The sequence below is a fragment of the Thamnophis sirtalis genome, unplaced genomic scaffold (assembly GCF_051295495.1).
Source record: "Thamnophis sirtalis isolate CommonGarterSnake01/CBP01778 unplaced genomic scaffold, rThaSir2_p1.2 scaffold_2, whole genome shotgun sequence".
In the NCBI taxonomy this organism is placed as follows: domain Eukaryota; kingdom Metazoa; phylum Chordata; class Lepidosauria; order Squamata; family Natricidae; genus Thamnophis; species Thamnophis sirtalis.
In genome coordinates this window covers 38,069,358-38,094,810 of record NW_028261382.1, presented here as the reverse complement: position 1 = coordinate 38,094,810, position 25,453 = coordinate 38,069,358, and the positions used below count along the sequence as shown (strand labels likewise).

The following is a 25,453-nucleotide window of genomic DNA, read 5'->3' as shown; positions in this document are numbered from 1 at the left end:
AAAGGTGTTCGCCCAGGCGACGGAAACCGACGGAAGCGGCAACTTCAAAAAATAAAAACCAGCCTCGGATTCTGTGGGACGAGAACCCGAATGCCTCCCTCGCCCTCCGAGCCAATGAAAGCTGAAAGAAAAGGTGGGTGGGTGGGGGAACCCCCATGGGGAAATGATTAAACCTCCAAGCCGGCCACCAAAGGACACGCCCCAAAGCTTTCCGTTCACCCCCCCCCCCCAAGCAGTTCACCCTAGTTTTACATTTTGGAAAGCAGCACAGATGGAGGCACCCCTAGGTGCACTTCTCCAGATCTCCTTTCAAGGCTGCCAACTTGCTTCCCCCGTCCGGAAGTCCAACAGAGGTCATGTTCCGAATAACACGAGAGGGAGGGGGGAGGGAGAGAGAGGAGGGAGAGGGAGGGGGAGGGAGAGAGAGGGAGGGGGGAGAAAGGGAGAGGATGGAGAGGGGGAGGGAGAGAGAGGGAAGGAGGGGAGAAAGAAAGGGAGAGGATGGAGATAGAGAGAGGAGGAGGGAGAGAGGGACATGGAGGAGGGAGGGAGGAGGAGGGAGAAGGAAAGAGAGGGAGAGAGAGGAGTAAAAAGACTTTTCTTTAAAAAGGAAGAAAGAAAGAAAGCCGCCACCATCCTCCGTCCTTCCACCTTTCCGCTTAGGCACCAGAAGAAAAGACAAGAGGGACAAAAATCGCCTTTCGGATTCTCTTTTCCTGGCTGTATTTTTATCCTTTATCCACCCACCACCGCCCAAGCCCAACGTCTGTGTGTGTGTGTGTTTCTTTTTACACTGGGAAGGTCGTTTTTTTTGCTCCTGTGCCATGGAGGGAGGGAAGGCAAGGATCAATAAATTACAGGTCTCTGGAAAAAAAGTGCTGCCTCGTTCTAAAAGGGGGGAGAGGGAGGGAGGAGGGAGGGAGAAGACAGGAGGTGTGTGTGTCGAAAAGGAGAGGAGGAGGAGGAGGCCAAGTCCATCACGCGGCGCTTTCTCTCTCGCCGTGGGGCTCTGCTGAGCCATTGGCCGCCGTTTTCTTGACTTTCTTCATGCCCTCCATGACACCCGAGGTTGTTACCCTGGGAAGCAAGGGCAAAAAGAAAGAAAAAAAGGACTTTATTCAGAGATGTGGGGGGGGGGGGGATATTTCTGTCCTGCTCTGAGCTCCTGACTCTAGGGGGCGATGGTGCTCATCTCCGTTTCAAAGCCCAAGAGCCAGCGCTGTCCGAAGACGTCTCCGTGGTCATGTGGACGGCATGACTCAAGGTTCATGGAACGCTGTTCCCTTCCCACCAAAGGTGGTCCCTATTTTTTCTACTTGCACTTTTTACCTGCTTTCAAACTGCTAGGTTGGCAGAAGGTGGGACGAGTCACGGGAGCTCCCTCCGTTACGCGGCACGAGGGATTCGAACTGCCGAACAGCAGATCTTTCTGATCGACCAGCTCAGCGTCTTAGCCGCTGAGCCACCATGTCCCAAGCCTGATCAAGGTCAGTTAATTGTGAACTCTCTTGAAAGGCGGTGGGGGAGGAGAGACTTTGCTGGAGAGGGACTCGCTGCCCATTCAATCAAAGGGGCTGCTGGGGACGAGGACTCGGCCTTGTGCCGCTGGGGAAGCCTGAGGGAGAACAGGCTCTGACTTACACAGACTCCATGTCGAGACTGTCGTCCTCCTGAGAGAGCTGCAGGTAAGGGTTGTCGGAGGCTGGCCTGAACTTGTAGCCGGTCAGGACAAAGAAGATCAAGGTTGCCATTTCGTGCAGCAGCTACAACAACAGAAAGAGAGAAGATTGTGCCAGGTGAAATAGGAGGCAGTCCTCGAGTTACGACAGTTCCAAGTGATGTACAACGAGCCAGAAGTAAATAAGAGGTATAAAGCTACACAGAAGAAAACGTATTGTATTGCAATAATACTACCAGACTGTACAAAAGTGTAAATCAAAGTATACAGAATGATCAATGTACAGAGCAGTGTTTCTCAACCTTGTCAACTTGAAGATGTCCGGACTTCAACACCCAGAATTCCCCAGCCAGCGAATGGCTGGCTGGGGAATTCTGGGTGTTGAAGTCCGGACATCTTCAAGTTGACAAGGTTGAGAAATACTGGTATAGAGAACGATGGAAACAACAGATATAAGTATGTCGTATAATATCAAGTTTCTATGTTTTTTTTTCTTTTTGTTATTTTTTGTGTCTTCTATGGACTATATTGCATGAATAAGAGGAAAATGGTCGTAATTAGGATGCCTAACATCACGCATATTTTAAAAAGTGACGATACAACCGGTATATCGCCGTAGCAAAGACGAAACTGTGAAGTAAAATGAAGAAAAACATACAATGAAAATATAAAAATAAAAGAACAACCACCGAAACCAAAATTATGTACAACGGCACCGGAAAAAAAAGCCTAGCCACCATTTGTCTCTCTTACGACCTTTGATGAACCTGGGATCGAAATCCAGAGACTCGGAAATGGTTCATACTTATGACCGTTGCAGTGTCCCAAGGTCCTTTTGCAACCTTTTGACAAGCAAATACAACCATATTCTGCAACGGGTGTGTGAAAAACAATCTTGTTGGGGGCCTCCAGCAGAGCTGGCAGCCGATTCGGCCAGTGAGGAGATTGGGGAGGAACCTGGGCCAGTCCTGGAGTCTAGGGAGGGCTCTGTGTCGGAGGCAGAGAGGGGGCCAGGGCCATATCCCATTTATCAGCTGCCTTCAGAGTCGGACATCAGTGAGGCAGAAGAACAGCTGGAGCCTGTTCCCAGTGTGCGCATGCACAGAGTGGCCAGACGAAGGGAAGAGCTAAAGAACAGGGGGCGACTTGGGAGTAAAGCCACAGGTGGAGGATGAATGGCCCCTCCCAGAGGAAATAAAAGAGGAGCGAAGGGGGAGTGGAGTTTGCAGGAGACAATCAGTTCCTTCAGTCATTAGATTCGTTTCAGGAGTGTGAAGATCTGTCCGTGAATCTCAGAGACTCTGTGCCCAGCCTTTCCTTCCACTGCACCTCATTTGGGAAATATTTACCTGGCAGCTTTCCAAGCTAGATAAGGTCTGTGGGCCTAAATACTCCTTTGAAAGGCTGTTTGCCAGGCCTTGGCTGAAGGTGAAGGAATCCACATTCGTTTAATAAAAGGGGTTTTGTGGGGACCAGGACTCTGCCTCCTGCTTTTGGGAAACCGAGTTCAGGACAAATCGTAACTCATTTTTCCCGGTGATGTTTTAACTTTGAAAGGTCATGAAATGAAATTGCTGTAAACATTTCTGAACTGTTTTGCAAAAGGGGGGGGAGAGATTTAAACTATTGATTGTTGCAGTAAATTCATCACAGCTAAATGTCTCCGGAGATTCTCCATCTTCCATTATGGAGATGGTTGCCCCCAAAGGTGCTTTTTTCCCAAGTGCAACTGGAATTCCTTTGCTTTCCTAGGAAGACGTTTCGCTTCTCATCCGAGCAGCTTCTTCGGCTCTGACCGGATGGGTGGGGGAGGGAAGGATTTATGCTCCTGGCAGGCAGCCCCTCCCTGCCATTCAGTCAGAACTGAAGAAGCGTCTCGGATGGGAAGGGCCGAAACGTCTTCAAAGAAAAATGAGAAAGCCCAGCTGCTCTCTTGGGACAAGAGATCCGGCCGTGGTTCAACCAGAGGGGAGAATAAGTGTTTTTGTCTTTTTAAATTTTTTTGCACTTTTTAAATGGTTTTCTCTAAGTTTTGTCTCGTTTTTCCTTTCAGATTTTGTATTTTAAACCTAAAAAATTGAGATGTGGGGGGGGGGGGGAATTCAGCTCACAAACTCTCAAGCGTGCAAGCGAGCTTTTCCTCTTTCTCTGACCTTCCCTCCGTTCTGGATCAAGAGAGATCGTCCCTGGTGGGAGTCAGCAGAGTGTTCAATGAAACAGTTCTTCGTGGTTCTACAATTTCAGAGACTTTGCCGGAAACCATCGAGCGCCCTTGAACGCCTGAAGACGAAAGCACCAGAGCTCGAAGAAGCCTCATGCTTTGCAGAAGAGGGCGATTCGCAGCGTGGAACAAAATTCACCTTTCCTGACACCGCGGACTGGTTTCAGAAGAAGAAATGCCTCCAGTGTGTGCGTGTGGAATCATGCACAACCTAGGTGTTCTGACCGAGGCTTCCCGAGAGCCTGAAGCCAACTCCTTCTCCCGACAAAACTCCTTTTATTAATTGTGAATTCTGCTCATTCACCTCCAGCAAAGTCTTTCAAGGGAGGATTTATGGTCACAGACCTTATCTGGCATGGAGAGCTGCCAGGCATAAAATCTGCAGAACTTGGCAAGGAGCCTCGGAGAGTCACGAACCAATGAAGCAAACTGATTAATTTACTCTGACTTAATTAATTACAGGCAATAGCAATAACACTTATTGTTCTGACGGAGGCTCCCCAAGAGCCTGAAACAAAATCCTTGTCCTGACAAAAAACCCTTTTATTCATTGACTGTGAATTCTGCTCATTCGCCTCCAGCAAAGGCTTTCGAGGGAGGATTTACAGTCACAGACCTTCTCTGGCTTGGAGAGCTGCCAGGCTGAGATTTGCAAAACTTGGCAAGGAGCCTCTGAGAGTTACGAACCAATGAAGCGAACTAATTTTGTCTCCTGCAAACTCCACTCCTCTTTCACCCCTCTTTTATTCCCTCTGGGAGGGGCCATTCACCGTCCACCTGTGGCCTTACTCCCAAGTTGACCCCTGTTCTTTAGCTGTTCCCTTCATCTGGCCACTCTGCACATGCGCACACTGGGAAGAGGCTCCAGCTGTTCCTCTGCCTCACTGATGTCTGACTCTGAAGGCAGCTGATAACTGGCATACAGCTCTGGGCCCCCTCTCTGCCTCCGACACAGAGCCCTCATCATCAGAGCCTTCCCCAGACTCCAGGACTGGCCCATCTTCCTCCCCAACCTCTCCACTCTCCGAATCTGCTGCCAACTCTGCTGGTGCCCCATAACACTAGATCCCACCCATGTGCCGATGAAACTTTGCTCACTGTACGGACTAGCAGGCCACCGAGGGGTACCTGCCCACGGCTTGGGGGTTTGGGAACCTTTCTTTAAACCAACAGTGCCCTACTCCGAGGAAAAGGGTGGTGGAGGCCGGGGCAACCTACCTGGTAAAGCCACTTCCACTGGAATGGAACCGCAATCTTGATGAGGATGGCGATGATGCGGGTGAAGTAAATATAACACACGATCTGGAGGGAAAGAAGAGGCTGTTTAGTTCCAGAGCAGGAGATCTCTTCTCAAGAGAGGGATACAGGAGAGGGCAGAGGCACCGGTGCCCACCAGAGAACCCAAGTCGATCTAGAATGACCGTTTTCATTTAAAGGGGAATCTTTTTTCAAACAAAGGGGACCCCCCCCTCCACCTCCTACCCCCCCGCCCGCCCACCCATAACTCCTTACCATGACGTAATAGTGCCTGAAGAGCTTCAACTTTGCTAAGTTAATGGCAGCTGCTGGAAAGAACACACAGATAAAGGAAATCAAGAGGCAGGCAAGGATGAGCTGCACTGTCATCCAATGGGCACTGTAGAAAGATGAAGGGAGAACAAGAGGCGGCAGAAAACTGGGCGTCTCTGCACCCAGTGAAGACAGTCTTAAGTGTCAAGGCCTGCAGCCTTCTTTTCTTTTGGGTCTTTGGCCTCACACACTTTCTATTATTCTCCTAGGCATTTTTTCTATGGTGGGGAAATGGGAGGGGGGATTTGCACGGAGTTAGATGCTATGTAGCCATAACAACATTCTTTCTAGAAAGCCAAGGTCATCCTTTGTCTCTGCACCTCACTGGAACTGGATGGGTGGAAGCTGCCAGCACGGCAGTGGGAGACAGGACTTGTGAGCTGGAAGGCATCATCTTGAATTTTCAACTGTGTGGGGAAAACCGGGAAGCTTTTAGATTCGGGTTTTCCCAGATGTGCCAACATGGCTCTCTTCATAAATTGGAGGTTAGCTGCCTTGGTTGACCTCGGCTTGAAATTCAAGGTTTTGATGTGCATCTATAAATAAGAATCTTGGTTTCTCTCCCAGAGAGGTGGAAGAACAAACCTTGGCTCACATTTACCGATTTTCTTCCTCCCGAGAAATCCACACCTGGACAGTTTCAAGGGCGATGGTGGCGGAGTCTCCAGGACTCGGCCGGGTGACGGGAGGCAGCCGGCATCTCTTAGCCATCATCAAGGTCAAGAAGTCGCCAGAAAGAGAAAGGGAAGCCCAGCTGCCGCTTGAAAAAGCCCTCTCCCCGTGGAGATCCGGACCCTTACGACCCTCCCGGCCTTCCGCAAAGCCACTAAGATCTGGCTGCTCCGGCAGGCTGGGGGGCTGTGAAATAGCCAGCCCCACGGTAACTATGAATGTTGTGCATTTTAAATTGTTGCTTGTCTATTTGTCTATTAATCCCCTTCTCTTGTTTATTGTAAGCCGCCCGGAGTCCTTCGGGAGTGGGCGGCATACAAGACCAATAAAATATAAATAAATAAATAAATAAAATACTTTTGGGACAAGCGTGAGCTGAGCTCAGAGTCCTCAAAGACAACCAACCAGCTGTCAGACCTGTCAGTCATCTTCTCTTTTTGGGTTCCAGGACTGCCAAACTTTCCACTATTCATTTTCTATTGTGGGAAAACGGGAGGGCGGAATTAGACGGAGTGGGTGATATGTAGCCATAACAACAGTCTTCTTAGAAAGCCAAGGTCATCTTTGCCTCTGGACCTGGCTGGAGCTGTACGAGAGGAATTGGCAGGGGAAGATTGGACCGTGTGATGGACTCGTGGGTATGGGGTCAGGATCTTGATCTTTCAACTGGAAGCTTTCAGATTCGGGTTTTCCCAGATGTGCCAACATGGCTCTCTTCATCAATGGGAACTTTGAGGAATCCTTTGCCTCGGACTCTGATTTACTTTTGGAGGCTATATGGAACCCTGACACCACCACTGCATCCTCTCAAAGCAAAGGAAGGTGTTGTGGCCGGCCAGCGGAGCTGGCAGCAGATTCGGACAGGGAGGAGGTTGGGGAGGAAGATGGGCCAGTCCTGGAGTCTGGGGAAGGCTCTGATGATGAGGGCTCTGTGTCGAAGGCAGAGAGGGGGCCAGGGCCATCTGACAGTCATCAGCTGCCTTCAGAATCAGACATCAGTGAGGCAGAGGAACAGCTGGAGCCTGTTCCCACTGTGCACAGACGAAGGGAACAACTCAGAAACCAGGGTCGACTTGGGAGTAAGGCCACAGGTGGACGATGAATGGCCCCTCCCATAGGAAACAAAACAGGAGCGAAAGGGAGGGGGCTTTTGCAGGAGACAATTAGTTCCTTCAGTCATTAGATTTGTTTCAGGAGTGTGAAGATCTGTCCGTGAATCTCAGAGACTCTGTGCAAAGTCTTTCCTTCCATAGCACCTCATTTGGAAAATATTTACCTGGCAGCTTTCCAGGATAGATAAGGTCTGTGGTCATAGATACTCCTTTGAAAGACTGTTTGCCAGGCCTTGGCTGAAGGTGAAGGAGAGGAATCCACATTCGTTTAATAAAAGGGGTTTTGTCGGGACCAGGAAGGAAGGAATAGCAATAGCAATAGCAGTTAGACTTATATACCGCTTCATAGGGCTTTCAGCCCTCTCTAAGCGGTTTACAGAGTCAGCATATCGCCCCCAACAACAATCCGGGTCCTCATTTCACCCACCTTGGAAGGATGGAAGGCTGAGTCAACCTTGAGCCGGTGAGATTTGAACATTTGAACTGCAGATTTGAACTGCAGTCAGCTGAAGTGGCCTGCAGTGCTGCATTTAACCACTGTGCCACCTCGGCTCAGGAAGGAAGGAAGGAAGGAAAGAAGGAAGGAAGGAAGGAAAAGAGGCAGGGAAGGAGAAGTGAAGGGGAAAGAAGAAACGAGGGAGGGAGAGAAGGGAAAAGGAAGGAAGGAAAAAGAGGGAGGGAGGGACAGAAAAAGGGGAGGCGAAGTGAATACCTGCTGACTTTTGAGCTGCAGAAACCTGGTGGAACCCCAAGAATTCCCGAACACCCCCAAATTGGGGAGCAAGCACTTGCCTTTCCCATCGGTGGCAGAAGCTTCCTGTAAGTGTCGGATCAACCTAGGACAGAGAACAATCGGATTAATGACAGACCACCAGGCAGGATCCTTCAAGCCGACTCTTGACTAGGAAAATGATGGGGGATCTCCTTAGAAGGCCCCCAGCTCTCTTTGGGCTTTAACCAAGGCGGGACATAAATAAATATATCTGGTGGGGCCCCACCGCTGGCAGCAGAGCTGGAGAGTGAGGCTGGGGAGGGGCACGGGCCAGGCTCTGATGTGGGCTCTGTGTCGGAGGCAGAGAGGGGGCTGAGGCCATCTGGCAGAGATCAGGTGCCTAAGGAGCTAGACAGCCGTGAGGCAGAGGAACAGCTGGAGCCTCTTCCCAGTGTGCTCATTCTTCTCTTCCCAGAAGAACATCTAAGATCAGGGTCGATTTGGGAGTAAGGCCACAGGGGGACGAGGAATGGGCCCTCCCAGAGGAAATAAAAGAGAAGCAAAAGGGGAGTGGAGTTTGCAGGAAACAATTCGTTCATTCAGATTCATTTCAGGAGTGTGAAGATCTGTCCGTGAATCTCAGAGACTCTGTGCCCAGCCTTTCCTTCCACAGCTCCTCATTTGGAAAATATTTACCTGGCAGCTTTCCAAGATAGATAAGGTCTGTGGTCATAAATACTCCTTTGAAAGGCTGTTTGCCAGGACTTGACGGAAGGTAAATGTGAGGAATTCACGTTCGTTTAACAAAAGGGGTTTTGTGGGGCCCAGGACTCTGCCTCTGCTTTTTGGGTCAGAACAATATCTTGTTCACAAAGGTTTTTTTTTTTGGGGGGGGGGGTGTTGCCCAACCGACGGCCTCCATTCCCACAAACTCACCATACGACGGGGAACAGGATGGCCCCGCAGCAGAGGAGATCTACCAAGAACAGGATCTCTTGCCACAGCCCGTATTCTGTCGTGCCTTCCTCGGTGGACTCCATGATGATAAAGGCCACGTTTGCCAAGACCTGGGAAAGGGGAAACGGTGCGAATCTGACCAGCGGCAAATTTCTGCTTGATTGTAGACAAAAGGCCGGACGCAACATTGGATAAGTCTAAGGACTGTTTGATACAGGGGAGTTGAAATCACTTCATCCCAACGCTTCTCCCCGGACAAAATCCTCCATAGGTGCACTTTGTCTAACGCACCCACACACCCTTACGGATTTATAACCATAATTGGAACCGGAACTTCCATCGCTAAGGGATTCAGTCGTTAAAACGAATCATGCCTGATTTTATGACCTTTAAAAAAACAACCTTTTTTGCAGTGATTGCTGTTAGCCAATCGCTAGAGTCGCTAAGCAAATGAATATGGTCGCGGAGAGAATTTGGCTTCCCCTGGCAACTCTGCCGGAAGCTGGGTTCACTTAACAGCCGTGTTCAGTGGTGGGATTCAGCCGGTTCGGGGCAAACCGGGTGTTGAATTTCTGGCTGGCCCTGCCCCTTCCTCCCACGCCCCTTCCAGAGGTCCCCACACGCCGTGTTTTGGCTCCCAGGTAAGAGCAAGAGGCTGAGTGCTCCCACCACTGGCCATGGCCACACCCACCCAGCCGGTTATTAGGGCAGAGAACTGGTTAAATTATTTGAATCCCACCACTGGCCGTGTCCCTAACAAAACCACAGCACCACAGCAATTTGCTTAACAAAGGTGGCAAGAGAGGAGGTAGAAATGTAGCAAAACTCACTTAACAGTCTTGCTGAGCGAGGGAAATTTCAGGCTCAGTGGCGGTCGTTAAGTCAAGGGCCCCCCCCTATATTTTCTGCCTTCCCAGACACGGGGTCTCTGGAGAAGGAGGCTGCGTGTTGCGTAATCGTGAGTTGCAGAAGGTGCCCCCACTCCACGCAACTAAAATATTGCACAAATTGGGACGCTGCTTACAACGAACCCAGCCGAGAACCTCCTGGCCCCGCCTCACCTGCAGCGGGATGACGATCATGAATATCTTCTTGTCCTTATCGGAGAGGATGTGCTTAATAAAAGCCCAGCCCGTACCAATGAGAGCAATGGTGATGAACAGCAGGGCGCCTTTTAACCTGATTGAAAAAACACACACACACACAGACACAAATGGCGACAGGTTGATTGATGCATCCGTCAATTCCCCAAAGCCCTCAAGCGAAAACAGATAACTTTCCAGCAACAATCCTCTCTTAAAAGTGGAGCATGTGACTCAAATGCAAAATAATAATAATAATACTTTTAAGGAATCAGGTACTATTCTGGGGCCGGAACGGTGGCTCAATGCGGTGCAACTTGAGCTTTGGAAGTCCTGGTTTAAACGTTTATAAGAGAGTCCCATTTTGGGCTAAAATGATTATACATTATACTATGTTAATTTATTTGATTAGTTATTATTAGTTTTATTGTGACAAATGTGGTTTTATATTCTGCAATCCGCCTTGAATCACCTTTAGGGCAAACAGGTGGCAATATAAATTCAACAAATAAATAAATCAAGTCCTACATATGACACAGGAGCTTCCTGGGTGACTCTGGACCAGTTCTGCTTTTTCCTCCCTTGGCTCAGCCTACCTTCAAGGATTGTTGCGAAAGAACCAAGAGCAGAAATGCCAATCAAATGACAGTTACAAATCTAACAACTTCACAGCAGAGGTCCACAAGGCTGCCTTTCCAATTGATTACATAAGATTTTGGCAATCTTCTTGCTGCAATCTCGTGTAAAAAGAAACCATTTTGAAACTGCAACATGCCATTTTTAAGATGTCACAGTTGCCACTACCTCATACTAAGGTAAAGGTCAAGGTTCCCCTCGCACATCTGTGCTAGTCGTTCCCGACTCTAGGGGGCAGTGGTGCTCATCTCCGTTTCAAAGCCGAAGAGCCAGCGCTATCCGAAGACGTCTCCGTGGTCATGTGGCCGGCATGACTCAACGCCAAAGGCGCATGGAACGCTGTTCCCTTCCCACCAAATGTGGTTCCTATTTTCCTACTTGCATTTTTTATGTGCTTTCGAACTGCTCGGTTGGCAGAAGCTGGGACAAGTCACGGGAACTCACTCCGTTACAGGGCGCTTGAGATTTGAACCGCCAACCAGCCGACCTCTCTGATCGACAAGCTCAGCATCTGACTAGATACCCACACTAGATTGGTTTAAATCTGCAACCAGGCTCTATAGAGACTTACAGGTGTGTGATATAATAGACGACAGCCCAGCCCTCGATGGGGTAGCCCTGCGTGGAGATATAGTGGTAATCGATCTGGGGAGAAAAGAAAAAGGCAGAAGTTAGAGCCAAGGTTGGTATTCAGCCACTAAGCTTTTTAAGTCACCCTATTAAGCTTCCTTACAACAGCCTTCCCTTCTAGCAAAATTCTAAAATAAGAAGAAACAAAACAACAACATCTAAATGGAATCCAATATAAAGAGAGCTTCATTTTGGTTGACAAATTGGTAAAAAGGGGGTGTTAGTTAAATCCAAAAGAATGCCATTAAGTGTCATTTTTTGTCAACTGGCCAAAGGGCATAAAATGGTAAATAATTATACAAGTGATGTTGCCACTTCAGACTGTTTAATTAAATTTCGATCAGCTTGGGGGAGAGGGGGGGGGAATTCCAAAATAAAATGTTGTTTCTTCCACCCATTATCTACGGGAATGGAAGTCTGGAGAATCCACGTTCTAGTGGAAAACGTGAAAACGCGTTGCTGCTAAATAAAGCGAGTGAAACGAAAGACGGAGAGACAGCCAAGTAATCTGCAGGTGCTTTACGTCAATTCCTGGAAGTCACTCTGGCTGATTGGCAGGGATGGAAGAGAGGAAAGAGCCCTTTGCAAGTCAAGCCCTATCTTTGTCTAGCTGCCGAGTTGCCACAAACTCTGTAACAGGCAAATGCTTCGGAGGGTTGGACTAGAGCAGTGTTTTTCAACCTTGGCAACTTGAAGATGCCTGGACTTCAACTCCCAGAATTCCCCAGCCAGCATTCGCTGGCTGGGGAATTCTGGGAGTTGAAGTCCAGGCATCTTCAAGTTGCCAAGGTTGAAAAACACTGGACTAGAGGACCTCCGAGGCCCCTTCCAGCCCTATGGTTCTTCCTCCCTGTGGCACGGAAACAAGTGAATCCAGAGGTAACCTACCGCGTGGAAGACTAGAGAAAGGGACTTGGTGAAAGGAAGCAAAGCCATCAGCCAATGGATCTTAAAAACATCAGCCCTGGAAGACAAAAATGGGACAACTGAACGTCAAGAGACACTTTGAGGCATCACAACCATTGCAGTATCTTCATGGCCACGTGATCAAAATTAAGCTGTTTTGCGACTGGCTCATATTTATGACGGTTGCAACGTCCCGTGTGTGTGTGTGTGTGTGTGTGTGTGTGTGTGTGTCACGTGATCCCTTTTTGTGACTTTCTGACCAGCAAAGTCAAAGAGGAAGCGAGATTCACTTCACAGCCAGAGTTTCTGACCGAGGCTTCCCGAGAGCCTGAAGGAGACTCCTGGTCCCGACAAAAAACCCTTTTCTTAATTGATTGTGGATTCTGCTCATTCACCCCCAGGAAAGTCTTTCGAGGGGGGATTTACGGTCACAGACCTTCTCTGGCTTGGAGAGCTGACAGGCCGACATCTGCAGAACTTAGCAAGGAGCCTCTGAGTCAGGAACCAATGAAGCGAACTGATTGTCTCCTGCAAACTCCACTCCCCTTTTGTGCCCCTTTTATTTCCTCTGGGAGGGGCCATTTATCGTCCACCTGTGGCCTGACTCCCAAGTCCACCCCTGTTCTTTAGCTCTTCCCTTCGTCTGGCCACTCTGCACATGCGCACACTGGGAACAGGCTCCAGCTGTTCCTCTGCCCCACTGATGTCTGACTCTGAAGGCAGCTGATGACTGCCAGACGGCCCTGGCCCCCTCTCTGCCTCCGACACAGAGCCCTCATCCGAGCCTTCCCCAGACTCCAGGACTGGCCCATCTTCCTCCCCAACCTCCTCACTGGCCGAATCTCCTGCCAGCTCTGCTGGCTGCTGGCGGGCCACACTACCACATTACTAACTTAAGAACTGCAGCGATTCATTTAACATTGGTGGCAAGAAGGGCCGTAAAATGGGGCCACGCTCGCTTTATGACTCTCTTGCTTTGCAACAGAAATCTGAGCCCCCTTGTTTGTCCTCTGTCGAGAGGACAATTTGGGTACAAACCTTGCCCTTCCTAAGTTTCTACAGGGAGATTTGCCGATGGGCTCCAAGGGAAGTTCTCTTTGAATGTACCTGAGCTTCCGGAGGGTGTGGATCCACACAACCCCAGCCAGAAAGAAGAAAAACGCCATGGAAATGTACAGCTTGGGAAGTGGGATTTCTCCAGCGGAGAGGTAGCTGTTTGGATTCTGCTCCGTGATTGCGATCTGCAAGCAGGAAGGAGGAAGCGGTTTGAAGATCCAGCAAAAAGGGGAGGATACAAGAGCGCATGTTATGGGACCCTGGGTGGAAGACTGCGTCACGTGAGGATCCATTTCTTCGACGACAGGAAAACACGGTTCGAGATCTGGAACCGTTTCCCTCCCACGCAATTACCGGCCAATTGCTCCTTGGTAGAAACACTGAGGTTGTGTGAAGGGGTTAGGGTTAATACGGGTCAAAGAGATTTCCCTGTCTCACAATCCTGCTTGGTTTTATTTTAATTCATTTTTTTTTTAAATAAAAAAAAACCTTAAGGTCCTTATTTATTGTTCGAGTGCTTTGTACAGAGATTTTATGCAATGTCTTCGGGCAAGGTGAACGCAATACAGGATGGATGGATAGACAGACGGACACATTAGATCAGTGTTTCTCAACCTTGGAGGCTTTAAATCCTGTGGACTTCAACTCCCAGAATCCCCCAGCCAGCACAGCTGGCTGGGGAATTCTGGGAGTTGAAGTCCACAGGATTTAAAACCTCCAAGGTTGAGAAACACTGCATTAGATGTATGGGTGGGTGGATGGATTCCACAGGTGTTTAGAACAAGACCTCGAGAAAATGGCAGATAGATGGACAAATGGATGGATGGATGATGGGTGGGTGGGTGAATGGATGGATAGGTAGATGAAATGAGAGATAAGACAGACAGACAGAGAGACATTTGATGAGGAGTTTCACCTGGGGACAATGAAAGGCCCATGAGGAATCCGATTCCTGATTCTTGGAAGGAAAAGAGCAAGAGAAAAAAAACTTACATCCAGGCTGAAGGAAGCATCTTCAGTCCGCACATTCCCCAGGGTGCACTTGTGGAAATAAAGACTGTAAAGTCCTTCTTGTTCCTTTGAATTGATGGTGAACTGAAAAGGACACAGAAGGAAGAAGGGATGACCTTGGCTTTGACTTTGGATGAACAAGCGCAACCAATAAAATTCCTCCACAATAAAAGCACAGTAACACAAAATAAATGCAGTTAATCTACTCGTGACCCGTCAAAACCGCGTTCCACAAAAGCGCGGACGACGAAATCGCGTATGTGACGCCATCACAACACGACGAAAAAGATCGAAAAATTGAAATAAAAATTAAATTACAGCAAGCCGATTCACATAAAGGTAAGGGTTAGGTTAAGGGTTAGGGTTAGAGGGTTAGGGTTAGAGCGTTAGCGTTACGTTTAGCGTTAGGTTAAGGGTTAGCGTTAGGTTTTTCGTTACGTTAAGGGTTAGGGTTAGGTTAAGGGTTAGGGTTAGAGGGTTAGGGTTAGAGCGTTAGCGTTACGTTTAGGGTTAGGTTAAGGGTTAGCGTTAGGTTTTTCGTTACGTTAAGGGTTAGGTTTAGGGTTAGGTTTAGGGTTAGGTTTGGGGGGGTTAGGGGAAGGTTTTAGCTTTATTTTTACATTTTTCGATCTTTTTTGTCGCGCTGTGATGACATCACATACGCGCTTTCATCGACCGCGATTTTGTTGTCCGCGGTTTTGTGGTGGAACCAATCTACCAGCTTAGCAGGGATTCATTAACAACCGTGGCAGGAAAAATCATAAAAGGGAGTCAGCCCAGTGGGTAAGTATAATCTTTATAATCATTATTGTCATTGTACAAAATAAATACAATGAAATTGCCTTGACTTACAACCGTCATGGTATAGGACAGAAACTCCGGGCTCTATTACAGTAGTAAGTCAAGGACAAACAGAAAAATAAAAGGCAAACAGAAGCAGCAATCCAACAACCTATGTGGGCAGAGCCAAATAATGAGGTGCAGAAATATGACTGAAAAGACAAGTCAGAGAATCCTTGGCAGACAAAAAGCTGGGTGGGTGTTTTTACACAGCCTGCAAGGCAGGACACAAAGGGGCCGGTTCAAGTTTCAAATGTATTTCATTTTCCTCTTTGAGGAAACGGTTGCCGTTCAGTCCACTTGGGAGGAGTGGAGTGTACGCACACACAGACTGGCCGTTTCAAGCTCGATAGCAATAGCAATAGCAGTTAGACTTATATGCCGCTTCATAGGGCTTTCAGCCCTCTCTAAGCGGTTTACAGAGTCAGCATATCGCCCCCAACAATCCGGGTCCTCATTTCACCCACCTCGGAAGGATGGAAGGCTGAGTCAACCCTGAGCCGGTGAGATTTGAACAGCCGAACTGCAGAACTGTAGTCAGCTGAAGTAGCCTGCAGTGCTGCATTTAACCACTGCGCCACCTCGGCTCAGGCTTCATAAGGAATGGAGAGGAACAGAAACCACCTACCTGGAATGAAAAACTATTGTTCCCGCTTTGCATTGGGTGCGTTCGCTCAGCAGGCGCCTGGTGGATAAAAAACAAAATTATCACCAGGTTTTATGGTTACGCCAAATCAAATCGGAAGCAACAGGTATGAATTATGGTCACCATGTTATAAAAAAGATGTGGAGACTCTGGAAAGGGTGCAGAGAAGAGCAACAAAGAGGATTAGGGGAAACAGAGGCCAAAACATATGAGGAACGGTTGCAGGAACTGGGTATGTCTAGTTTAATGAAAAGAAGGACCAGGGGAGACATGATAGAAGTCTTCCGATATCTCAGGGGCTGCCAGAAAGTGCAGGGGCTCAATCTGTTCTCCAAAGCACCTGAGGACAAGGATAGATTAAACCTAGTTTAATCCGTGGAGCCTCCCCAACAACAGTGCCAGCGATTGGGGTTATGGGGGGGGGGAGGCAATGAAATAAAGAAAAAAAATTAAAAAAAGGATTTTAAACTTTAAAAAGCAAGTGGGTGGTAGCCTCCATGGCAGCGTTGCTGGACTTCAACTCCCAGAATTCCCAAGCTGGGCAATTTTGAGCGTCGCATGTAGCAGGATGGGGAAAGGAACATGACTCCTTCCATCCAGCATCCAGCTGCTGCTTACCTGGACTTCCGTCGTGTTGTCCTTAAGCGGCTGCTTTGGTTCTAAAAGGCGAAGATAAAGGACATCAGAGACAATTTCAGCAAGGGGGAGGGGGGGATATTTTAGTTTGGGGCACCCACGATCTGGAGAATCTCCACAGACGGCTCTGCCCCTGCCCTGGGTGAATTCCTGGCTTCTCTTCATTCTTATTTCACGCCACAAAGGAAGTGCCATCCTCCCTGGGGGGGGAGGGGGACCCCGACAGGATGCTTACCGGATTTCTCTGAAAGTCCTGGAGGACCCGTTGCTTGGGATTCGCCGAAGACAATTTCAGGCAACTGTGGAGCTTTGTTTTCAAACTTCACTTTGACCCTGCGGGCGACAATGACAAAGACGGCCATCAAATGCTGGATGAGAGAGGCCAAAAAGAGAGAGAAGGAAGGAAAGGACAAGAGCAACTGAGGTTCCCAATGTTGCATAGTTACTTCTTCCAATTTAATTTGCATCCACACGCAGCGTTTATTCCAAGACGAGACATCGGCTTATTGATCTTTTTTTTTTTCTAATTACACTTCTTGAACAGATTGATTCAATTTGTCCTCCTGGAGCACGGGTGACTCTGGCATGCTTTTAATTCTCAAATTAACTTGAGCGATCTTTCAAATTCTTTCCTTTTAGGGCACCTCACCAAAATGGGACTGCGACTCCCCCCACAGAATTCCCCAGCCATCCCCCCCCCCCCACAATTGCCCCGAGGTTCCTTACAGCTTCTTGGAGAAATCCAGGAGCAAAATGATGACCAAGACTTCGTGGTTTGGCTTTTGATTCAAGACGCAATAATCCACTTTTTCATTCTGCCCGAAAAAGAAAGAGAAGCTTATTGGATGAGGATGAATCCTTTTCAATTAAACAGCCCCAAATGGCTTTTAAATTCAGCTGGTCTCGGTGCAATCCTCAACTTACGGCCACTACCATGTGACTAATGTGTGGCCCTCTGTTGTGGCTGGAAAGGGTAGCGAGTCACAAGGACACCGACAACAACAAGTTCCAAGCTTGCGTGTCCAGTATCAGAAAGATGACGAGTACCAGGGCAAAATTTGTCAACTTTGGTGATGGACATTGAGTCTTTATTGATCAATCCTTGGGGCCATATCAAAGGCAAAGTTCCAGAAACAAATTACTACTAAATTTTGATAAAAGCAATATAAAATGGAATTTGATAAAATACGATTTAAAATGAAATTGGAATAAAATATATAATTTAAGATATAAAATATGATAAAATTACATTTCGGTGTCACCCCCTGCAATCTACCCCAATCAGTCCCACGTATCTCAGATCTCAACCGACCCATTTTGTTGAAGGACTGTGGCTGTGTTGAATGTTATTTCCCAGTTCTGGCTGCACATAAAGAAAGTTGTTTTGATAGGGGGATCCCAAGGGGGGATCCGTTTGCTATATGGACCAAGGTCTCTGCCCCTCACCTCCTTCTACAAGCAACAGCCCAATCGGGCGTGAGCCAGGTCCTCTACCTCTGACGCTCCACAAATGCAGAGAGGCTCATTGTAGGGTGTATAGAGTGGAATCTCCCCTACATGACCATTGTGTCGAGCGGTTCGAATCTCACTCGCGTAAATGTCTCCCTAAGATGTTTTGGCAGTTGTAAATTCAGATAGCTGCCTACTTGGAAAGTACGTTTGTATTTGGCCATTTCAAGTTCCCCACCTCACTAAGGCTATGTCAATTTGTCAACTTTTGTCAAAAATGCGTCAAGGACCAAATTCTAAGATTTTCAGAGCAGCTGGGTATCCAGGTGGGACTGTACTTTCTTACCAGGTAAGTGGGAAATCCATCATTCTGTGTTCGATCTAGGCTGAAGCCCACCTGGAAACAGATTTGTAACGGAGAACAAAGGGTTAATATTCAAGGCTGCCTCCAGGTTTTGAAAAAGCATCAGACACAAGGAGGGAGGAGTTTAAGATCCAATTCACCAAGGAAGCCTGCTGATTTCTTCTGAAGACCGGGCACTCTTAGGGGGCTAAGAGCGAGTTCGAATTTGAATGTCCCCCCTTAGTCGGCCCTCCAGAGCTGTGTGACGGACTCTGGCCAGCAGGGACCTTACCTGAATGTCTTTGTCGCTGTCCCCCAGGGATTTGACCGAGAGGTTGCTGACTGTGACCTTCATGAATCCATCCTGGAAGAAGCCAAATGTGTTGAGGTGCACTTTCTGACGCAGGTCATCCTGGAAGAGAGGAGGAAACGCAATTTTATTTAGAGGGGTCTCGTAGATGAAGCGGGTGGGTGGGTGGGGAGCACAAAACAGCCCCTCTTTGGAGTACTTGGGGGTCTCCGAGTTTGGTTGTTTTCTTGCAGACGTTTCATTACCAAGCTGGGTAACATCATCAGTGCTATAAGGAAGGGGGGGGGAGAAGGTTTGATGATATTATCTATTTGGGTAATGCAATGCCTGCAAAAAAACCACCAGACTCAGAGAGCACCAAGAACCTCCCACAGTGATCCCCTCCTCCTCCTCCTCCTCTTCTGCTTCTTCTCCTTCTCCTCCTCTTCTCGCCCTCCTCCTCTTCTTCTAACTATGGGAAGCCTATGAGCAGCAGCTGATTTCTAAATACAGGTAGTCCTCTACTTATGACCAGTCACTTAGTGACAGTTCAGAGTTACAATGGACCTTCCCAGGGTTTACTTACAACCCAGTTTTGAACTTCTGACGGCTGCCCTCTCCCCCCGGTCACATTTTGGGGAGAGCCCACCTTTACGGCAGCATGAAAGGCAAAATGAACCCCGGGGTCTTTATTGTCCTGGGTTCAAAGTCAGCGTCCAGAGTTGGCTTTTGGCTTGTTTGTTTTGAGAGGATCATGAAAGACGGAGGTTTCGGGGGAGGCGAGAGAGGAACCACCAGGGCTCTTCATCAAGCCTGAAAGTCACCAGCTAGGCTGCCCTCTGGCCATCTGTGTTATAATTAGGCACACTAATCACCTCCTCGTACAATGACACAAATCTCCTAAGATCTGCCAGGAGGACGAGGCCCCTGATGAGCCACCATCTGGCGGGGTTTGGAGAACGTGGTCCCTTCACCAGAGACTCTCATTCCACGACATCGAAAATTCTGGTGGGACTTCCAAGTGACCTGATTATGGAGAACATGGGCCAGAGACAGACAGAGACGGAGAGAGATGGAGAGAGAGAGAGAGAGAGAGAGAGAGAGAGAGGGAGGGAGGGAGAGAGACACACAGAGAGAGAGAGAGACAGACAGAGAGAGCTAGGACAATCCTCCACTCATCTTTATTAGTGGCAACTCTAGTTAACAAGGAGAACGACCTGAACGGCCTCAAGGTTGCCTTCCGGAGTCCTTCAAACACAATGTCAATGTAAAGAAGATACTCAAAACACCTCCCTGTTGTAATTTGGAACAGTGTTGTGGCCCATGCCAGCGGCCAGCAGAGCTGGCAGCAGATTCGGAGAGTGAGGAGGTTGGGGAGGAACCTGGGCCAGTTCTGGAGTCTGGTTCCCCGAAGGGGACATTCAAAGAAAACTTCCCTTGGAGCCCATCGGTAAATCTCCCTGTACAAATTTAGGAAGGGCAAGGTTTAGACCCAAATAGTCCTCTCGACGTAGGACAAACAAGGGGTCTCAGATTTCTGTTGCAAAGCAAGAGAGTCATAAAGCGAGCGTGGCCCTATTTACGCCTCTTCTTGCCACCGATGTTAAATGAATCACTGCAGTTCTTAAGTTAGTAACGTGGTGGTGTGGCCCCCAGCGGCCAGCAGAGCTGGCAGGAGATTCAGAGAGTGAAGAGGTTGGGGAGGAAGATGGGCCAGTCCTGGAGTCTGGGGAAGGCTCTGAGGAGGGCTCTGTGTCGGAGGCAGAGAGGGGGCCAGGGATGTATGACAGTCATCAGCTGCCTTTAGAGTCAGATATCGGTGAGGCAGAGGAACAGCTGGAGCCCAGTGTGCCCATGCGCAGAGTGGCCAGACGAAGGGAAGAGCTAAAGAACAGGGGTGGACTTGGGAGTAAGGCCACAGGTGGACAGTGAATGGCCCCTCCCAGAGGGAATAAAAGAGGAGCGAAAGGGGAGTGGAGTTTGCAGGAGGCAATTAGTTCCTTAATTGGTTCATGACTCTCCGAGACTCCTTGCCAAGTTCTGCAGATATGGGCCTGGCAGCTCTCCAAGCCAGAGAAGGTCTGTGACCGTAAATCCTCCTTTGAAAGACTTTGCTGGAGGTGAATGAGCAGAATCCACAGTCAATTAATAACAGGGGGTTTTGTCGGGACCAGGAGTTTGCTTCATGCTCTTGGGAAGCCTCGGTCAGAACAGTTACTAAACGAACTGTTGTTAAGTCGAGGACTACCTGTATTGTAGGAAATGAGCAGGCGGAACTGCTGCGCAGCTACAACCCAAGAGTCCAGACCGCTGTCAATCCCGTTGACCCTTACCTAACACAAGTTTAGCCATCAGCTGAGTAGATTGTTGCATTTAGGTTGCAACAATAATGTTGCTTTGAAGCCTCCCCCTCCTCCCCCCCCCCAAAAAATTGCTCCTGGTTATTTGCACCTGACAATTAACTGCAATACGAAGAGACGCTGAATGCCTGTCCTGATTCAGCAGGAGTCTTTTCAGCTTATGCCTGCAATTATGTCAGGCTGCAAGGCCAAAGGAAGAGAGGCAGAATGCCATCCTGAGCAGTTTCCTTCCTTCATTCCTCACCTCCAGGCAGAAATCTTGCCCAACTAAAGCAAGCGCTTGCGCCACTATAAATATACTCTAAGGAGGAGCCGTCTGAACCGCCTTCCTCATCTAAGCTTCTCTGTCTCTTGGTCCCCGGGAACGCAGCCCCTCCCTCCTCCTGGGAATCCAGACTGAGCTCTCCACGGAATACATATTCCTAACTTCAGAAGCTCAGTCGGATTCCCTTCATATTTATTCAGGTCTGCGACTTAAGACGCTGAGGAAGCAACAGGGAGTAAATCAAGGGCAGTACTGCTTCTGCGGTAGGACATGGGAAGGACCTGAGAGGTGGGAGGAGGAGAGGCTGCTTAGGGAATGATCAGATAAGGGAGGGAATAGCCCAGAGCTGCATAACGGGCAGAGAAAGAAGAAACTCAGAAAGGAATTTCCTTAACAGTCCCCAGACTGTAAAAGAGACAGTGGGGGATTTTCGCTTTCAGACTTAAAAAGATTTGTATGCTTCCCTGCATAAATTATAGGCTTAATTAATTAACCTTCTTGCTAGATCTTATATTACAGGCGGATTTTAACCGTGTTATTGTAATGTAGGTACCGATGAGTCGATACGAAATGCTTGCATCTATCTCTGTTCGTCTTTTGACTGTTTAAATAAAAGGGACTAACTGGTTTAAATTTAAAAGATTTTGTTGAGGTATAAATTTATGGAATAAATTAGAATTAGTTCCTTTTCCATCAGGTCTGTCTAAGGAAGGCTGACAGCTTTCTAGGGTATTCGTAAGATTTCTAGCAGACCAATCCTCACAATGTCCGGCACAAAATCAAGTTTTATATGCCCATCAAAACCAAGAACCATTGCAAAATTAAGATACAAGATATCTGTGAAATTCCAATTTTTTTAAAAAAATGTTGTTGGTAGTTGCAAAGTTGTGTCCGACCCATCGCGACCCCCGGGGACAATGTTCCTCCAAGTCTTCCTGTCCTCTCCCATCCTCTGGAGTCCACTGATGCTCACGCTGCTTCGGTGACTCCATCCAGCCCCCTCCTTCTCTGCCGTCCCCTTCTTCTTCTTCTTCTTCTTCTGCCCTCCATCTTTCCCAGCATGAGGCTCTTCTCCAGGGAGTCCTTCTTCCTTCTCATTAGGTGGCCAAAGCATTTGAGTTTCCTCTTCAGGGATTCGTAGGAGCCTTCTCCAGCACAAGAGTTAAAAGGCCTCCATTCATTGGCACTCAGCCTTCCTTGTGGTCCAACCTTCACACCCATCCTTTGCAACTGGGGAAACCATCGCCTTGACGATATGTACTTGTGTTGGCCGGGTGATGTCTCTGCTTTTTAGGATGCTATCTAGATTTGCCACAGCTTTCCCAAAAATAATAGCTTTCCTAAAAAAAGTTAAGTCTACCACAAAAAACAAAAACAAACCCAAAGTTGTTTTAGTTCAGAAAAGGAATATTTCACAATACTGCCAACTCATCACAAATATGGTGACATACCAACGTATTTTTCCCCTCCAGCAACAATATCAAATGCTGAAGTGATAAATTACAAGATTAAAAGTTCTGGCTAATGTCAACAAAGACTCACTGAATGTTCTGAGCAAAAGATAAAAGAGAATATTTCCAATTTCAATGGTTAAGACTTGGGAGCTGAAAAGAAAGCTGTATTCTAAACACAGTCACTGGTGCGTTAAAATAAACAACCTTAACATGTTTCAGGTGCTGACTGTTCTTTCAGGATAGGACATGTATTTCCTGAGAATTGCAGTTATGAAGTTAAGGAAACCTGTATCCGAGGACTAAGGAAACCGCTGCCTAGTTACAGCTTTTACAATTCAAGGATTTCAAAAAGAGTTTGATATGAAACAACCTGCTAAAATAGTAGCGGATCAACTTAATTCCCAGCTAGAAATTTTAAAATTAAGCGGTGTCACAAATATAGATAAATGTGAGTGGTGCGGTAGCTTAGAGGTGGAGATCTCGCCTCCCAATCAGGAGGCTGTGAGTTTGAGCCTAGGTAGAGGCAGATATTTCTCTCTCTGGGCACGATGAGAATATATCTGCCAAACAAAACTCCACATTGGCAACAGGAAGGGCATCTGGCCAGTAAACACTCAGCTCCATTCAGTTGCCCAGACATTTCACCTCATCTTTTAATGGTGTCATTAGAAGATGATGATGGTGACAGATACAGATAAATGAAGCATGAACAAACAGAAGGCTCATCCGGAGTATTTCCACTTGCACAGTCTTGCTAGACATTTTATTTGAAAGACACTCTAAGTCAGTGTTTCTCAACCTTGGCAACTTTAAGTCCTGTGGACGTCAACTCCCAGAATCCCCCAGCCAGCACAGCTGGCTGGGGGATTCTGGGAGTTGACGTCCACAGGACTTAAAGTCACCAAGGTTGAGAAACACTGCTCTAAGTGGTAATTTAAGAAATGATGCCTTCCATGGACACGTGCCAAAAAAGTTGACTTTTAAAGAGTACGTTTAAAGTTGGGTGATTCAACTCCTGCCAGTTGCTTCGTTTCTGCAAATTCTTGCTAGTAGATAAGATTTGACCGGATATTTGATAGTGATGAGGTTGGATAAAAGTCTTGTCAGATCAAGTTTCCAAATCCTAAAGGATGATAGTCTGGGGAGTACCAGCCTGAAGGGACTCTGGTGGGGATGAGGGTGGTTGGGGTAGAACAGCCCTAAAGGAATCCATAGGTGGATGATGGGACTAGGAGGTACCAGGCTGAGGAGATTGGGCTGGGGAAGGTGGGAGTGGAGAATCCAGGGAGGCTGGAAGACACCAGACTGAGGAGATTCCAGCTGGGGAAGATGGGGCTGAGTACTCTGAAGGTACTTCAGGCTGAGGATGATGGTGGTTGGGGTGGAGGAGTCCTAAAGGGATCCAGATGAGGATGATGGGGCTAGGAGGTACCAGCCTAAAGAGATTGGGCTGGGGAAGGTGGGAGTGGAGGGTAACAGCCTCAAGAGATTCTAGGCCAGGGATGATGGGGGTTGGGGTACAACAATCTTAAAGGAATCCAGCCAAGAGTGATGGGACTGGAGTGCAACAGCACTAAAGGATTCCAGGTTGGGGGTGATGGGATTGGAACTACAAACCTGAAGGAAGTCAGCTGGGGAGGATGGTTGTCGGGATACAAATGTCCTAAAGAGGAATCTAGCAAAGTAGGATGGGACGGGGATGTTCCAGACTGGGGCTGATGGTGACTGAAGTACAACAGTGCTAAAGAAACCCAGCCAAGGATGATGGGACTGGGGGGTACCAGCCTGAAGGGACTCAGCTGATGGGGATGAAGTATAAGAAGGGATTCCCGGCTGGGGACGATGGCCTTCAGGGTAGAAAGGTCCTAAAGCAACCCAGCCAAGGATGATGGGATTGGGGTGTACCAGCCTGATAGGATTCAGCTGGGGATGATGGGAGATGAGGTAGAAGGGATTCCAGGCTGGGGGCGATGGCCTTTAGGGCGGAAGGGACGTAAAGCAACCCAGCCAAGGATGATGGGGCTGGGTGTACCAGACTGACGGGATTCCAGGCTGGGGATGATGGGGCTGGGGACTCCGGGCGGGGCGGGGAAAGGCCCCCCTCGTCCTCCTACCTTGAGGGTGAGATGGTGGAGCCGGGCCTGCGCGGGCCCCCCCGAGAGCAGCCCGACCAGGAGGGCCAGGAGGAGCCGGCAGAGGAAGCCGGAACCGCCGCCGCCGCCGCCGCTCCCTCCCGCCGCCATCTTCACTCCAGCGTCAACATCGCCCCGGACGCCCTCTTCCGGGGTTAGAGGTCACCGCCGCCCGCCGCTGGAACGTCACGGGACTTCCGGTGAGGGGAAAGCGAAAGCGGGCGGACCACAGAGAGGCCGGCGGAGGGAAGGGCGACGTCTCCACTAGCAGCCGCTGCTTTCTTCGCGCCTGGAGTTGAGGCGTGCGCCCTCTGCCGTCCCCCAGGGGTGCTGCACCGTCAGAGAGCTCTGTGTTAAGTCACACCGCCTCCTCCTTCTGAGGGTCCGTCCGTCCGTCTCTGTCTATATCTATCTATCACCCTATCTGTCTGTCTGTCCATCCATTCATTCATCTATCAATCCATCTGCCTATATCTAACTGTCTGTCTGTCTGTCCATCATTCCATCCCTCCATCTCTCTGTCACACAGCATCCTGAAACAGGATTACTTATTATGAGGTTTTTATAGAACTATAGATAGAGATCGATAGGGAGGGAGGGATGTGTGTACGTACGTACACACACACACACACACACACACACACACACACACACACACACACACACGGGTGATTGTGTATTCTTACTTATCTTCCCTACAAACATCTCTGATGCAGCAAAACATAAACGCCAGGGGGATAGGTGTTAAGCCACTAGCCAAAGATGTGATTGGAAGATAGCAATAGCAATAGCAGTTA

At 48.5% G+C, this 25,453-nt stretch overlaps 1 protein-coding gene across 1 annotated transcript; it reads right to left on the bottom strand.

Annotated features, from left to right (window-relative positions):
- Positions 1-481: 481 nt before the first annotated feature.
- Positions 482-24,791, bottom strand: GPR107 (G protein-coupled receptor 107). The gene is made up of 18 exons (XM_087704933.1): positions 24,639-24,791; positions 18,449-18,568; positions 18,160-18,210; positions 17,091-17,179; positions 16,600-16,697; positions 16,347-16,387; positions 15,711-15,767; positions 14,225-14,326; positions 13,283-13,416; positions 12,158-12,233; positions 11,211-11,284; positions 9,983-10,100; positions 8,901-9,031; positions 8,045-8,088; positions 5,412-5,461; positions 5,118-5,201; positions 1,642-1,763; positions 482-1,077 (listed from the first exon to the last, which is right to left on the bottom strand). Exons 1-18 carry the CDS (start codon positions 24,765-24,767, stop codon positions 978-980), a joined length of 1,620 nt encoding a protein of 539 aa, XP_087561059.1. The 5' UTR covers positions 24,768-24,791; the 3' UTR covers positions 482-977.
- Between the last annotated feature and the right edge of the window lie 662 nt (positions 24,792-25,453).

What these genes read in the sequence shown, in the direction of transcription:
- GPR107 (XM_087704933.1), bottom strand. Translation starts at nt 24,767, where the DNA reads ATGGCGGCGGGAGGGAGCGGCGGCGGCGGCGGCGGTTCCGGCTTCCTC. An exon ending in TTTCTCTAGTCTTCCACGCG is followed by an intron (nt 11,285 to 12,157) that starts GTAGGTTACCTC and finishes TTTTCTCCCCAG; the next exon opens with ATCGATTACCACTATATCTC. An exon ending in AGTGGAAGTGGCTTTACCAG is followed by an intron (nt 1,764 to 5,117) that starts GTAGGTTGCCCC and finishes CTGTTGTTGTAG; the next exon opens with CTGCTGCACGAAATGGCAAC.